At 37.5% G+C, this 17,447-nt stretch overlaps 1 protein-coding gene across 5 annotated transcripts in view; it reads left to right on the top strand.

Annotated features, from left to right (window-relative positions):
- Positions 1-17,447, top strand: part of LOC140526994 (utrophin-like) — a 262,618-nt gene that overhangs the window by 80,460 nt on the left and 164,711 nt on the right. For all 5 annotated transcript variants that reach the window (XM_072643607.1, XM_072643609.1, XM_072643608.1 and 2 more), the window contains 2 exons: positions 3,733-3,908; positions 8,931-9,087. In XM_072643607.1, coding sequence (XP_072499708.1) covers positions 3,733-3,908; positions 8,931-9,087 — 333 coding nt within the window. The remainder of the gene's footprint in view (positions 1-3,732; positions 3,909-8,930; positions 9,088-17,447) is intronic.

Raw genomic sequence — 17,447 nt, forward strand, 5'->3', positions numbered from 1 at the left:
TGAACAGGACGGTCAGTCTTGGTTTCCTCATTCGTGTTACTATAGGGATAATAATAGCATCTGCTTCTTAGAATTGTTGCAAGGATAAAATAGGATAACATTTATAAACCTCCAAGTATTATGTAAGTACTATTATTATGTTATTTTATTAGTACTACTTTAAAAGGACATTTCAAATTTTTTTCTTTTTTTGCTATACTAGATTTTATTGAATTGAAATGCCAAGTAACTGAGCTACTCTTTGGAATTTAGGAATTTATTCTGCTCTGTTGTTACTATAAGACTTCTCTTGGATTGATTATTTTTATAATGTGATTTGATGTGTAATTATTTTTTTGCTTACTCTTAAGTTTTTTAATATAATCAGATTATGTAGTTTTAAACTGATTAATTGGGAGGCCGAATAGGTATAACTCTGACCTTGTTCAGTATTTTGTTTACCCTCTTAGGACAGAGACGAGCATTAATTAGACTAATAGGAAGGAAAAAAACCTCTTAGTGAAGAAGTTTGGCTTTAAGCTTTTGTAATGGTAGTGGTTGCTGTGTTCTGCCAAGAGTTGTTGACCATAGTTGTGAAAAGTGAAATTTAAATCTGCATAATAGTGATGGAAATCAGTCAACTGATGTGTCTTCTCAATTTCATTGTCAGAGTTGACCAAATGTCATAAGCCCCAAATCAGCACTGAGAACTGTCCCATTAAGCATTTTTACTTCAGGAACTATATTGTGTCTCATAATAAGCCAAATACATTTTTTATGTCTTTTTCATATGGGTAACATTTAGATGGTCTAAAGATCATCTTCCTATATTCAGAACTAGAGAACTCTGGGGAATGTGTAAAGAATGAGTGATTCCTTGAATTTCCATAATCACTCTTAAACTGCAAATTCCTATCTGCTTTTTTGCAAAGAAATGGTAAATTTATTTTCCTCTAGTAGCTAATTTTGTTTGCTTGGGCTGGACTTTGAGATATAGCAAGGAAATTGTTTCTAAGGAGTTGACACTTCTTTGCTTTCAGCAAAAAGGTCAGGACCCCATCAGAAGAAAAATTATTGATAACACCTAGGTTTGGGTAAATATACCATACAAAAATAAACAAAATGTAAACAAAGAGGAAGAGAATGAATTAATCATTGTGCCAATTGCTTTCAAGTTCTTTTTTTTCAATTCTAAATCTTTCCATCAAAATAGGAATTATCAAATCGGTCCCACATTACATAGTTTACCTAGCATCTTTAAAAAGCACTTTGCCTTCATTGCCAAATTTTAAATTCTCTCTGTGGTCACCAAGTATTTATGAAAACATAATTATAGAGTATAGTACAAAGTTTGTATATACAAATTATCTTTGTCTAAGCTAAAGTTCAAAAGATAACGTGTAATATTTTTAAACTCATTTTTTAAAAAAAAACTTAAAACATTTTTCTTTGATTTGACAAGACGACTACAGATTGAGATTTTGATTATGTGATTATGCATTTAAGGTTGTCATTGAAATGATAAAGCTAGTGGAAAGAATCCTTTATGTCTTAAGAAGTTGAAAAATTTGTCCTATCATTAATATCACTGGCCACTTTCTTTTTGACCATTGCCATAGAACCATGGTCAGTCCAAAGTTTTTGTCAGAAGAAACTACATTTCATGCTGTTCTCTTCAATCCTATGTTGTGAACTGTTGAATATATTGGTATGGCCCCTTCAGTAAATCTCTAGACTATTTCTTTGGCTTTCTTTGTCTCTTTGATTAGATACATTATGTCATTACAGGCATACATGTATAAACTAAGTAGAAATCTCACCATTCCACCAGTCTTTGTTTTTGATTTGGCAATCATATTGATGGCTTACCTTGTCAGTCTCCCAAGAAGATATAGCAGTCTTCACAATTCCTTTATTTTTTGATATATCAGCGTGCCTGTGGATCATACCTTGTCTAAGTAGTAAAATTCAGCATATTCTTTCAGTGCTCAGTTTCTAAGGAAAATGGGAGATTGTGTTTGGTGTTACTGTGGTTTAATGGTACTTGAGGGTTTAGTTCCCCCCTCCCACAAATTATATGTCAGTATAATTTTCAGCATTCATTTTTACAAGATTTTGAGTTCCCAATTTTTCTCCTTCCCACTGTCTCCTCCCTCTTCCCAAAATGGCAGTCTGCTTGATAAAGGTTATATACATGTGCTAGCATGTAAAATGTATTTCCATATTAGTCACATTTGTGGAAGAAGAAACAGATCAAAAGGGGAAAAAATGCAAAAGAGAATAAAAGAAGTGAAAAGGTATGCACGGTCTGCATTCAGAGTCCATCAGTTCTTTATCTGGCTGTGGATACCCTTTTGTGAGAGTCTTTTGCACTTTTCTTGTATCATTGTGATACTGAGAAAAGCTGAGTCATTCATAGTTGATCATCACACAATGTTGCTGATACTGTGTACAGTGTTTTCCTGGTTCTGCTCCTTTCACTATGCATCAGTTCATATAAGTCTTTCCACACTTCTTTCACCCAAGTAAGGCTTTCTTGCCAATCTTCCAGGTTTCTTGGGCTAAATGATTGTTTCTTTTTGCTTGTTCTGCTATTCCAGAATTTGGAGGGGGCTCAAGTTTATGGTTGTGTGGAGGTGAATATGGGAAAGCTATGGCAATTTACTGCTTACTCTCTGCTATCTTGGCTTCTGAAGTTGTTTCTAGACAAGTACTGTTAAAAAAATGAATTAAAGAAAGTTCATGTAATGCTCCTCTTTGAACAACCCTAATAATTGTTTTCAGTGGAAGGAGCATTGGATTTGGATGTGAGTTCAAATCCTCATTTTGATACGACTTGTATGACCTTCATTAAGCCACCGAATTCCCTTGGGGCCTGTTTTCTTACCTGTAAAATGAATAATTTATGCTAATCTACTTCTAAATTTTTTTCAATTTGAAATACATGATCCTACTTCTTGCTCTCTTTAAGAAGCCTAATGTTAAAAGAAATCAGCTTAAATCCAAAATGGTGCATTTCTAGTCAGTTTGTTATATTTCATTTATAAAGAAAAGTTCGCATCCAAGTGTCATTGGATTCAAGTAAGTTAGTATTCTTTTAATAGAGAAAGGAGATAGGTGAAAAGTTTTCTTGACATTTCTTAGAGCTTTTTACATATCATATAGAGTCTAGCAAAAAAACTTAGGTTTGCCTAATTCTTGCTTTGTATAGCAATATAAAACTATGCAGTTTTATAGTGTCCATTGTAAGATCTTCACACATTTAAAGGAATGTGTATAAAGGAGAGAATGAATAGCTGTTCTTCTTGAGAAGAATTATTGGTTTGACTTTTGTAGCAAAATAATGCTAAATGATTTGGGGGCAGTTGTTAAAATTAGACCTTATGAAGAGTACAACATTAAAAACAACAGGAAAAAACTCCCAACTTTACATAGGACCTGCAAGCTCTGTCTTTGAAACAATCTTAAACAAGTAAAATCCAGAAATCCATTGTTTAATTTTGAAGTCCCTCTTAAACAGAGTTGAATTCTGTAATGATGTTCCAAGGAGGAAGCATTTTTAAAAAATCATTCATTGAATTTAATATGTTATAAAGGGAAATACTTTGATAAAAAAAACCAGTAAAAAATTTAGTTATGCAAAAAACCATGCAGGTGTGTGTGTGTGTGTGTATGTATCTGTGTTTATTGGTCATAGGTAACATTAACATACTATTACTTAACATTTGCGTTTTTCTCTTCTTATTTTAATAGGACATACAGGCAGAAATCGACGCACACAGTGATATTTTGAAAAATATCGATGAAAAGAAACAGCAAAACATGATCAAAGCCCTCGGGAATCCCAATGAAGCAGCCGCCCTCCAACGTAAAATCAGTGATATGAATGAAAGATGGAGTGATTTAAAAGCCAAATCGGCTTGTATCAGGTCAGTATAAGATATATGAAAATAGGAATTTTGAGAAAAATTTCTTTGTTAATGTGGTATTGTGAGAAAAGAGGCGCAGCACTGAAAATGGCTCAGCAAAATTTTAACATTTTAAATCCAAGTGTACTTGGATCACAATTTAGAGTTGCAAATAGATTTACCAAAATCTAGTCTGTTCTTAAAATTTGCATTGTAAGTAAGGTTGCAAACTGCTTAATAATAGTGAATATTAGTTTTAAAGCAAAGGCCAGTACTGACATCCAAATCTCAGTGGAATCTTTTGAACTGGGTAGTAGTCTCATTAGTAGGCTAGGTAGCCTGGCCTTGGAGTCAGGATAGCCTGGATTCATCCCCTTCCTCTAAAACATATTATTGTGCTGAGTCGTTCTGTATATGTCCCTTCACTTTTCTTGCCACGGACAATTCTCTTAAGACTTTTAAATTACAGATGTCATGTTGACCTATATTAATGAAGGAAGTTCACATACCAATGAGCTTCCTAACCCGAGAAGATAATAGATCCACATGTGCATCGGGGCGGGGGGGGGGGGGGGGGGGGGGGGGCAGGGCAGTGTTACAAGCCAAGAAGTTTCCTAAAGTGGGGAAATTATAGAGATCTGGTGGTGTAGAGAATATTATTAGTATTTCTCTTACTAACATTTCTCCTCTTGTCTTTCTCCCCTAATAAGATCTGTAATTTTATCTAAATTGTTAGTCTGTTTACCAGCATAGATTGAAGTCTTGCTAGGTTTGGTAAAGGAATTTCAGAAGGTACTATGGTAGCCAAGACAAATTGATCATTTTTTGGCTAACCTTCTGGTAACAAGCCCTTGAACTTGAAGTCAGTTGGTTGTCAGACATAAGACAGAGTCTATTCTCTAGCCTGTGTTCCAGGTCTTTTTTTTTTTCCTTTGGCTGGACTTTCCAGAGCTTGTTCTTAATTGACAACTTTTAAGACCTCAGGTTCACAAGCACATCATCCAGGACTTTGGCAGAATATTCTCATCATGATCATTAGTATCTCGGGGTAGAGAGATTGATTTCAGATGGCTGATTAAAGTCAGTCCATCATTCAACTAGCATTTATTGATGTCTGCTACATGGCAGGCACTGTGCTAAGCATTGAAGATAAAAAGAAATGCAAAAACAAACTCTAGCATCAAGGCATTCATACTCTAATAGAGATAGATAACATACAAGATATAATCAGGATCAGGTAGAAGTATTGTTGGAGTAAGGAGTAAGGAAAAGACTCCTTAAATATGGTTGAACATGAGTTGAGATTTGAAGGAAGCCAAGGAAACTAGAAGATGGAAATGGGAAAGGAAACCATTTCACTTATTGAGGAAAGTCAGTAAAAATGTTTAGTCACAGATGGAATGTTGGCTTCAAGCAACAGAAAAGAAGACAATGGCATTATATTGCAGATTATGTGGAAGGAAACGTCAGGTATAAAACTGGAAAGGTTGGAAGGGACCAAGTTATGGAAAAAAACTGAACAGAAGATTTTATATTTGATCCTGGAAGGAATACATAGAGCCACTGGAGTTATTGAATAGGGGGATCAAATGGTTAGACCTACGTTTTAGGAAAGTTAGTTCAACAGCTGAGTGCAGATGAATTGGAATGGGTAGAGCCATCAACTGGGAAGGAACTCTTGTGGGTATGATGAGATGACACAGAGATGTACAGATACTGTGATCAGTATGATACTGTGTCAGAGGACTCTACAGATGATGAGTCCTGAATGAAGGATGAAGGTAAGTTTGGTTTAGCAGGAAGGGCTATTAAGCTAAGTTCCATTCACTGCAATTTAAAGCATTATGGCATTGCTATCCCCTGTTGTGTATCACTCTAAGGCATATGGCAGAGAGATATGAATTTATCTGATTTTTAAATAAAAATAGGCATGTAAATAACATTGTTGTGAAGGCTCCCTTGCAGGTGATTCCCTATCCCTTTCCTGATAGTTCTCAAAATGAACTCCTTGGAAGGTTGTATAAATTAAGCATCACTGTATTTAATTCTCTCTAGATTTAGTTCTTTATTGGCTTCGTATAAGGAATGTATCATTGTACATAGAAGTAAGCCACATTGTTCTGTCATCTCCCTTGATGACATCCCTCATGGGTTACTCTATTGTAAAGAAACTTAAACCGTGTCTATAAGTATGTCTCCCACTCTTCCCCAAACAGCAGTCAATTAGATAATGGGCTTGTGGGCCCCTGAAGAGCTAAAGGAGGAGAAAAGGCATCTGCTTCCCTCTGCTTTGTGTGTTGACTTTGCAGTGGGCGACTTCCACTGTGTTGCTGCTTAATGTTTCCTATAGCAATAAATGAATAAATGCTATTTTGTGAAGGCTAGAGTGTAGTAAAATTCAGATACAACAAAAATGTGCTTACCGAGAGCACAGCATGAACCATGTGTTGGCTCAAAAATGTAAGAGTTTATTTGTCTAGCTGATGCTTAGGAGCTGTTATTCTGGGCTTCTATAGAGGTAACAGAAAATAGGGTTTTAAAGAATTGGAACTTAATGGCAGGTGGGTTCAAAGCTGAATCATCCTGACCGATCCCTTGGCAGAGGGACCTTCAGCTTTCATCAGTCTCTTATCTCTGTCACTGGGCTTCACTTTTTTTTTCTGGGAAGGGAGAACAGGCAAAGGGAAACCAATCAGAGTAGAGCACAATCACAGACTAAATTACAGCAAATAATCATATTATTTTGTAGAGGAGGATGGAGAGAATACAGCTATTTAATTATAGCAGAAATTGGATGTTTCAGATGATGACTATTAGTTTTTATTGTAATGAAATTGGAACTATTTAGAACACTAGTGTGAGTTAGGTATGCTTGACCATATTTCAGTAAACTAATCACTGCTAACGAGTATTTTTACAGTTCAACAGCTTGTATTTCTTTAGTTTTTTTAAGGTTACAAAGGTCAAAGTTTCAGCTACATTGAGGATTCAGGGTAGAGAAGTACACTAGTATTACTGTTCTTCACATGGAGAGAAAGTGGAGCAAAACCAGTTGGGCGTGAGGAGCGAGTGACTTCAGTCCATGTTGTTTTTAGGGACGCCTGGAGGTAGGAAAGAGACTAACATACAAGGTCTGCTAGAGAGAGAGACTAGCTATTTATTATTTGGGTGAAGAGTATAACATATGACAAAAAGAATGATGGATGTGGAAGAAGAATGAGGTTTTTTGCCTCTATGGTTTTTTTTTTTTGCTTTTTGCATGAGGCCAGATGGCAGAAGGCAGAGAGGAATTTGAGGCTGCAGGGTTAGATTTTTGTTGAAGTCCCTTTTGTCTCCCAAAGGTTTCCAGTACTGCTGCTGTGATAATATGGAATCAAATCTAGCCTTGGGTATTTGAATATTGTTAGCAGAACTTGTTCCTTTCCTCCACTTATGGAAAAGGACATTTCTATGCTGGTGCTATCACTGCTTAATTTATACTGGAGGCTACTCTAACCAGCTTGGGCACGCCACATTCTTCAATTTTTCAGTATGAGCATTCATCCAGTATGTACATGAACACTATGACTTATTGTGTGCTGATTTCTAGACTTAAGAAAGTGTTAATAATGCAGACTAAGCTTAAAAGTTTGTGCGGCTACATTTTAGTGGTGGACAGCTCACTTGTTAAACATCAGTCTGCCATTTCATTATTGACTCTATAAACATTGCTTGAGCTCAGCATGCCTTGAGTAGAGCACTTAGAAATCATCACCAGACTGGAAGGCTCTTGATTGTGGACTAAAAATGACAATAGCTAGCTTTGATTTAGAGTTTGCTAAGTTTTGCAGAGTGCTTTACATGTGGTATCACATTTGAACCTCACAAAACCCTGATCACTGGACAGCCTAATGTAGAAAGTACTACACACACACACACACACACACACACACACACACACACACACACACACACGTCCTTTCATTCTTTTTTACAACAAATAACCTTGTGAAAAGATGTAGTATAAATTGGAAATATTATAAAACCAATTTGCAAATGAATAAACTTGATATTTCTAGAGATGAAAGTATTAAGTTTACTTCCCACGGTCTCACAGAACTGCAGTCTGGGTGAGTCTTAAGAACAAATGAATGGATAAAACATTAAGTGCTTACTACGTACAAAGCACTTTGCAAAGTGCTGGGAATAAAAGTCAAGAAATAAGACAATCCTTGCTGTTAAGGAGCTCCCAGTCTAATTGGGGAAGGCAACAAACACATATGGAAGGTTTTAGCCACTTGTCAAAAAAGCCTCATGGTCTTTTGAATGTCCTTGGGAAGCAGGGGTTAATGCTTTTTAACAACATTTCCACCAATACAGTCTTGTCAGTTTCTGTCCATTTGACAATGCCAAGGACATTGGTGACAACAAGTTTCTTTTCTGGATCTTCGTTAGATGTGACTACAGCACCTGCAGGAGCAGTTTTCAGCCTGCATCTTTGTAGGAGTCCTTTCCTAAAGCAACATGGCTATTCCCAAGGTTTTGGCCTTCTGGGTCCTGGGTTGTTCCTGTCAAGGTCTGAATAAGAATAAGGTTATGGTGTGGTGGTTTGACATGCCTGGCATATGCTACCTCTTGCCGTTCCCTCAAGCTGTCCCCTATTGCTCCAACTAAGCTGACTTGCCTGTCCAACACTTCCCTGCGCCACTCCCTGTTTTTGTAGGGATTGTCATCTTTAAGGAGACTCTAAGCCCCTTGAGAACATAGACTGTCTCCTTTTTGTCTTTACATCTCTACATGTACACATAACAGATGCTTAATCAATGTTTATTGTGTTGGATGGAATTGAATTAAATGTGTCTCAGATTCCTGGTAAATTTCACATGAGTTATAACTATAGGATTGTATCTATAAAAATACTTATTTTTTCTTTCTACAGGAAGTCATTTTTCTTTGTTGTAAATTCGTGCTGATTTTTCAGAGCCATTAGGCTACCAAGAAAATTTAACTTGTTTGCAAAAGCATTTGAAACATCTCAAAGTGGTGTGCCTTCTCTCTCTTCAGAGCACATCTGGAGGCCAGCGCTGAAAAGAGAAATAGATATCTAGCTTGTTTAGAAGATCTGTCTGAATGGCTAACACTGAAAGATGATCAACTCCAAAAACAAATGCATGCTGAGGTGGATGAGACCGCTTTAAAAGGGCAGCAAAACCATTTAAAAGTAAGCCAGCTCTACTCTATTTAAATCTTTCCTCTGAAATGTAATAGTATTATAATTGTCTTTAGTAGCTTAGAGTAGGACGAAAATATCTAGAGCTAATCGTGGAAGTTGAAATAAATTTATAAGTACAGTTTATATGTACATATGTACCTGTCTTTCCTCCCCAATTCCCCTCCAATTAAAAAATACTTAGTAAAATTTATTTAGCTCTCAGCCACTGACTTGAATTTTTTCAGACAAATGTTTGTCTTACTCATTGTCCTAAAATGTTTTCAGAACTTTTAAAGTATCATTAACATAATGTTTCTAAATTATCTGTCTTGCTGGTATATTTATTTTATTTTTAAAATTTTTAATTCATTTTGAACTTAAATATGTAATGACCAAAAAAAGATGTACACAGTGCAGCATCAAAAGAGGATTCGACATGAAGCCGTGAATTGCCATTTCACGCTGAAACTGTTACAAGTGCTAAACATTCTTTTCAAAACTACTTTACTTTTTTGGGCTTCCTACTGACTTTTCTTTTCTTCTCTGCTGTGCACAATTGTTTTCTCCCTCTCTCCCTGCTCTGCCCTAGGGAAGGCTGCCATTGGACACAAATATGTGTATGTGTGTGTCTATGTGTGTATACTACATATGTGCAGTCATACTATTATGTACTCCCCTTTATCAGTTCTTTCTCCAGGGGTGGAATTATCTCTTTGTATATGTCCTTTGTAATTGATTTGCGTATTTACAGCACTCAAAAAGAGTGACTCATTCAAAGTTGTTCATAGAACAGTATTGCTGTTTGTGTATGTAGTACTCTCTTGGTTCTCCTCATTTCAGCCTTCATAATTTCATGCCAGTCTTTCCATTATTTTTTCTAAAATCAGCTAGCTCATCATTTCTTGTGGCACCAGTTGTATTCCATCACTATCATATACTACTACTTGTTTAGCCATTGCCTTCAATTTCCAATTCTTTGCCACCAGAGAGTTGCTATAAATTTTTTAGGACATGTAAATTCTTTTCCTTTTTCCCTAGTCATCTTGGAAACAGACCCATTGCTGGTATATTTAACTAACATCTTAATATTTTGAAGTGGCCGTATAATGGGGTTGGAAGAATTTTTTTTAAAAAACATACAAAATTTCTGTGATATTTTAGTTCAAAGAGTAGTCTAAAATAAAGGTGAAGCAACTAGTCACCGTGGTGAAAAACAGTCCTAGTTTAAATCTTGGAGCATATTCCCCCCTCCAAAAAAAAGCAAGAGACCTGCAGGTCTTTCTAGCTCTACCCTTGTTTAAAAAAATTATTTCATTTTCTCTTTATTGTCAAACTCTCTACTCTTTATTCTTCCCCCTACCAAAAGAAAAAAAACAAAAACAAAAAACAAACTCAAATCCCCAACACTGAAATAAGCAAATCAGTACTTCTAATCTCTGAATGTCATATTATCCTGAACAGTGATATATATTACCAGTAGAATTGAATTAACTCATTTTTTTTAGATATTTAAGTCATTTGTCATGTCTACATCATTTGATTGACCACATTCCCATCAAGTTTCTTAACCATTTAAATTTTTTTTTAACATTTGTGAGTGGTCTGCTTCTATTAACTGTAAAAGGAGATCCACACATGTATCATTATCTCAAAGAAAGGTCTTATGTTTAAAAAAAAAGTATAAAAGAACTATCTATAGGTTGTTGGAGTTTTTTTTTGGAAGTCTTATAAGGAGTATCTACACTATTCATGCTGCTAAATATTGTCTTGGTTGAAAAAAAACCTAATATAAGAGATGAGATTGGGCAAAGGACATTCATATTGTATTTTATGGTTTCAAATGTCTTCGCCTTAGAATAATATAGAAGAGTAAAGAGAAGATTTTGTGGATGAGTGGGAAAAGCAGCAGTGGAGCTTCATGACCTTTGGCTTCATTCATTATTAATTGATTATTGCAATATGCTTCACAAGTAGGGATGATGCCTCCCAAAATTGCATCACCTCTCTGCCTTAGAATAGATAATTATCTATGTAAAGCCCAAAGGAAAATGTATCCATTTGTAAACTTTCATTTTCTTAGTAGTTTGTGTGTCCTTCCCTCTGGACGGTAGATAGCTATATTAATCAAACCATGCTATCACTCAAATTCGTTATATTTACCTCAAGATATAGGAATAATACTGTCATTGGTAGGACAGATCATTCATTTGCCATGCCACTGAGCCAGTTCTCTTTGTCAGCAGTGACCTCATGGCCTATAGTAGGCCTATTCCATGGTTTGATAGTTCTGTGATCTGTTCCAGAGATGCTCATAGGAAAATCAGAGCCCTCTCTTTCTGTAGCTAGTAGCTTGGCAGTAGTATATCTTGAGAGGGGTGTGTTTTTTCTGACTCATGTAAACTGATTCACTTAAGTAGAATTCACAAGTGTTTACTTCTTGTATAGCCTGTGTTAGGAACTGGCAAACTTAGCAGGAAGAGCAATGGGATGAAACAAACCTTATGTGTTTTCCTGCCCACTCACAGAATGCCAGAGGGTAAGGCAGAATTGTTTGGTAGAGGAGGAGGCAAGGGCACTAGGACATTTTTGTTTTCTAAACTAGGGAAGCAGAGGCTTAGGAAAATTCAGTGACCCATTTGACCCCCAACTATAAATAATAGAACCAATTAAAAATAAGCTTTAAAAAGTGTAAAAGTTCTCATTCTGGCATTATATATTTCTTAAGAAAGTTGTAAGATTGCATATGTTGTTGTGGGTAAAGTTACCCTGCTAATTTGACTTGTGTTTTAGGCAAGGGTGTGAGTAGTAATCTGTTAGGTGATAGTTTATAATTTTGGGTGCTAGGAAATTAGATGAAGTCATTGATACCTTAAACAACTACTCATGGTTATTAAAAAAAAAACTCTGGACAGAATTTACCATAGCTTTGTAAGTTAATGTATACATTTAATATGCATGACCTTAAATTCTGATTTGTAGAGTGTATGCAGCGTGGAGGTGGATTTGGCATGACTTCTCTAAAGGCTTATTGGGCATGCTTATCAAATTTGCACATGACAAGAAGTTGGAATGGATAGCTTAAATGATGAAAGATAGGATTTCAGACAGACTAGGAATATGGGCCAGTTAAATAAAAACAAGTTTATAAAGGTAAACATAAAGGCCTATATTTAAGTTTGAGAATTTAACTTATAAAATGGTGAGAGGTATGACTAAGCAAGAATTCAAGTGGATAAGAGACAATGATGTTTGTCTAAAACTTAAGAGTAGGTAAAAATATGATATTATTCAGAAAATGTAAATTAGAGCTTGATTATATAGGACATTGATTGCCAGAAAAATAAGTTTATATAAGGTAAATATGCTTCATTAAGAAGGTTACTCTAGCAGTGGTATAGAAGATGGCTTAGAATAGATTTGGACAGAAAGATAGGCTTAGGCAGGAAGTTATGAGAGTCATCTAGGGGAAAGGAAAAAAGTGTTTTAAATGAGAGGGTAATGAGATTGCCAAGAAGGGACCAGATTCATCAGATATTTCAAAAGAGAAGCAGAAGTTCAGGCAAATTGTTGACTTCCTTTTCTCTCACTTCCCAGTTCAGTCTTTCATGTAACAAGCATTTATTTTTTTTTTTGATCTTCTATACTTTTTTTTTTTATTTCACTTTTAACATTCATTTTCACAGAATTTTCTCCCTCCTTGTCCCCTCCCCCCACCCCAAAACACCAAGCATTCCAATTGCCCCCATCACCACTCTGCTCTCTCCTCCATCATTCCTCTCTGCCCTTGTCTCCATCTTCTCTTTTATCCTGTAGGGCCAAATAACTTTCTATACCCCTTTACCTGTATTTCTTATTTCCTAGCGGCAAGAACAGTACTTGACAGTTATTCCTAAAACTTTGAGTTCCAACTTCTTTTCCTCCCTCCCTCCCCACCCCCTCCCTTTGGAAGGCAAGCAATTCAATATAGGCCAAATCTGTGTAGTTTTGCAAATGACTTCCATAATAGTCGTGTTGTATAAGACTAACTATATTTCCCTCCATCCTATCCTGCTTACAATTATTTCTATTCTCTCTTTTGATCCTGTCCCTCCCTGTGAGTGTTGACCTCAAATTGTACCCTCCTCCCCATGCCCTCCCTTCCATCCGTCCCCCCCACCCTGTTTATCCCCTTGTCCCCCACTTTCCTGTATTGTAAGATAGGTTTTCATACCAAAATGAGTGTGCATTTTATTCCTTCCTTTAGTGCAATGTGATGAGAGTAAACTTCATGTTTTTCTCTCACCTCCCCTCTTTTTCCCCAAACTAAAAAAGTCTTTTGCTTGCCTCTTTTATGAGAGATAATTTGCCCCATTCCATTTCTCCCTTTCTCCTCCCATATATTTCTCTCTCACTGCTTGATTTCATTTTTTTTTAAGATATGATCCCATCCTATTCAATTCACTCTGCGCACTCTGTCTCTATGAGTGTGTGTGTGTGCATGTGTGTGTGTGTGTAGTCCCACCAAGTACCCAGATACTGAATAGTTTCAAGAGTTACTAATATTGCCTTTCCATGTAGGGATGTAAACAGTTCAATTTTTGTAAGTCCCTTATGACTTCTCTTTGCTGTTCACCTTTTCATGCTTCTCTTCATTCTTGTGTTTGAAAGTCAAATTTTCTTTTTAGCTCTGGTCTTTTCATCAAGAATGCTTGAAAGTTCTCTATTTCATTGAAAGACCAATTTTTCCCCTGAAGTATTATACTCCGTTTTGCTGGGTAGGTGATTCTTGGTTTTAGTCCTAGTTCCTTTGACTTCTGGAATATCCTATTCCATGCCCTTTGATCCCTTAATGTAGAAGCTGCTAGATCTTGTGTTATCCTGATTGTATTTCCACAATACTTGAATTGTTTCTTTCTAGCTGCTTGCAATATTTTCTCCTTGACCTGGGAATTCTGGAATTTGGCCACAATATTCCTAGGAGTTTCTCTTTTTGGATCTTTTTCAGGAGGTGATCGGTGGATTCTTTCAATATTTATTTTGCCCTCTGGTTCTAGAATATCAGGTCAGTTTTCCTTGATAATTTCATGAAAGATGATGTCTAGGCTCTTTTTTTGATCATGGCTTTCAGGTAGGCCCATAATTTTTAAATTGTCTCTCCTGGATCTATTTTCCAGGTCAGTTGTTTTTCCAATGAGATATTTCACATTATCTTCCATTTTTTCATTCTTTTGGTTTTGTTTTGTGATTTCTTGGTTTCTCATAAAGTCATTAGCCTCCATCTGTTCCATTCTAATTTTGAAAGAACTATTTTCTTCAATGAGCTTTTGAATCTCCTTTTCCATTTGGCTAATTCTGCTATTGAAAGCATTCTTCTCCTCATTGGCTTCTTGAACCTCCTTTGCCAATTGAGTTAGCCTGTTTTTCAGGGTGTTATTTTCTTCAGCATTTTTTTGGGTCTCCTTTAGCAGGGTGCTGACCTGCTGTTCATGCTTTGACTGCATGTCTCTCATTGCTCTTCCCAGTTTTTCCTCCACCTCTCTAACATAATTTTGAAAATTTTTTGAGCTCTTTATGACTTTTTCCCAGAACTGATCCCATTGAGTGGGCTGGGATGTAGAAGCACTGACTTCCGTGTCTTCCCCTGATGGTGAGCACCACTCTTCCTCATCAGAAGGGAGGGGTGGAGAAACCTGCTTACCAAGAAAGTAACCCTCTATAGTCTTGGTTTTTTTCCCTTTTCTGGGCATTTTCCCAGTCAGTGACTTGACCTCTGAATATTCTCCTCACACCCACCTCGCCTCCTGATCCTCCCAGCCAGCGCTTGGGGTCTGAGACTCAAATGCTGCTTCCCAGCCTCAGGGCTTTGGGCGGGGGCAGGGCTGCTATTCAGTGTGAGATCAAGTTCAGCTGCCCGGGTTGGGGCAGGGCCGCCTCACGGGCTCAGTTCCCTCAGGGGGTTTATGCGGAGACCTTCAACGATGGATCCCAGCTCCTGCCAGCTTGGGGAGCCCCGGTCTGCTCCCGCCTCCGCTGTTGCCTCCTGAGGGGGCCTGAGTATGGGGGCACCCCACTCCCCTCTTGACCCACCAAAGAGACCTTCTCACCGACCCCCGTCACCTGTGGGTGGAGGGACCTGCCCGGCCGCTGGAGATCCCATCCCTGAAGTCTGCTCAGATCTGTTCCTCTCGTTGCCGGGGCCGGTGCAGGGCTGGGCTGGGCTCCGCGTCCATAGCGTGACGGACCTTTTGCAAGAGGTTTGCAGGTCCCTCTGGAACAGAAATCTTGTCTGCTCCGCTGTTATGTGGCTTCTCCTGTTCCCGAATTTATTGGCAGCTCTTTACTACGGATATTTCATGGGCTGTGGGTTCGGAGCTAGCGTATTTGTGTGTTTCTACTCCACCATCTTGGCTCCGCCCCTTGTAACAAGCATTTATTAAGGGACTAATATATGCCAGGCACCATGCTTGCCACTGTTGATACAAAATAAAAATAAAAACCTTTAATCTAAAGGGACTTACATTCTATCAGAGTGGACATATAATAGTGTATCCAAAACCTTAGTGCAGTTTTTAACTTTGAATAGTATATGCAATATGATTTTAATACAGTCAGGGAGACAGAGTACTAGCATGGGTGGGGAAGGACAGAGAAGGCTTCATGTTGATGTTGACATTGAGACAATACCTTGAAGGAACGGAGATATTCCTCTTTGAGTTGGAGATATGGAGAGAGTGCATTCTAGACATGGCAGATAGGCAGTTAGCAGGCACAAAGATGGGAGATGGAGTTCTGTGTGAGGACCATGGAAAAGATCAGTTTAGCTGAAACCTAAAGTATAGAAGGGAAGGAAGCAAAAGTCAAAACAGGCTAGATCGGTATGCTGGGATAGCCCAGAGGTGGGAAACCTGTGGCCCTCTAGGTCCTCAAGCATGGCTCTTTGAATCCAAACCTCCCAGGACAAATCCCCTTAATAAAAGGCTTTGTTGTGGAAAACTTGGGCTTAGTCGAAAGACTGCACCCAAGGATCAAGAAAGCCCCATGTGGCCTCAAGACCCCAGGTTCTTCACCCTTGGACTAGCTTGTGAAGGACTTTAAAAGCCAAACATTTGTATGTCATCCAAGAAGATATAAAGAACCACTGAATTGATTGAGTAGGTGGAAACATGGTTAGATCTACATTTAAGGAAAATAATATGCAGAGCTGTCAATCACATGGCTCACAACACTGCTAGTGCCACTGAAGCAGGTTAAAATGTAATTGGGAAATATTTAGCAAAATTAATAAAAAAATACAGTGAAATATAATGTTAATATGGGGTATTCTAAGTTAATATACTGCCTATGGAGATCTCTATGTACAGTTTCTATTTGCATTTGATACCACAAATATAGAGGATTGACCACTACAGTAGAGAGTGGGGAAAAACTTGAGACAGGGAAAATAAAGAAATCATTGCAATAGTCTAGCTGACCTACAGATCTGGAGCAAGATACATAGAGCTGTGAGTCATCTACTAGTAATGAGGACATCAACAAAGGGAGCAGCCAGGTGTATAGTGAGAAAGACTTGGATGCAAGAGATTGTGGTAGATGTAAAAACAGCAATTTTTTTGTGAGAGTGAGGAGTCTAAGTAATTCTATGGTAATAAACCTAAGAGAATGGAAGAATTTTAGTTTAGAAATAGGAAAGTTTGGTAGAAAGATGGATTTAGAGGTAAAGAATAATGAATTTTAAGCATGTTGAGATATGTCCTTGGGGCATCCAGTTTGATGTGGGGTGATATGGGGACTAGATCACATGACAAAGTGTTGGGCTGGATGTATGTGTTGCCAGTCATCTACAGAGATGCTTAGTGAGCCTGAAGGAGTTGAGCTTACCAAGAGAAAGAGTATATAGCAAGAACCTCTCTAGATACAGGTTCTCTGTCTCTCTAAAATAAAACCTTGGACAGCACCTTCTGCTAAGAGATATGACTAATGATCCAGCAGAGGACACAGTCACCAAGCCTTTGTTAAGAAGCTAATGTGTCAGGCATTGTGTTAAGTGATGGAAATACAAAGAAAGAATTAAAAAAAAAATAGTCCTTGCCCACAAGAAGAGACAACAGATCAACAAGTATGTACAAACAAGATATATAAAATAAACTGAAGATCCTTAAAAGAGGGAAGATACTAGCATTAAGAAGCAGCTAGTTAGTGCAGTACTGGGCTTGGCTTATCTTCCTAAATTCAAATCTGACCTCAGACACTAGCTGTGTGACCCTGGGCAAGTCTATTTGCCTCAGTTTCCTCTTTTGTAATATGAGCAGGAGAAGGAAATGGCTAAACCACTCCACTATCTTTGCCAAGAAAACCCCAAATACAGTCATGAAGAGTCAGACATGACTAAA

This window comes from Notamacropus eugenii, chromosome 2, assembly GCF_028372415.1.
Source record: "Notamacropus eugenii isolate mMacEug1 chromosome 2, mMacEug1.pri_v2, whole genome shotgun sequence".
Taxonomy (NCBI): Eukaryota; Metazoa; Chordata; class Mammalia; order Diprotodontia; family Macropodidae; genus Notamacropus; species Notamacropus eugenii.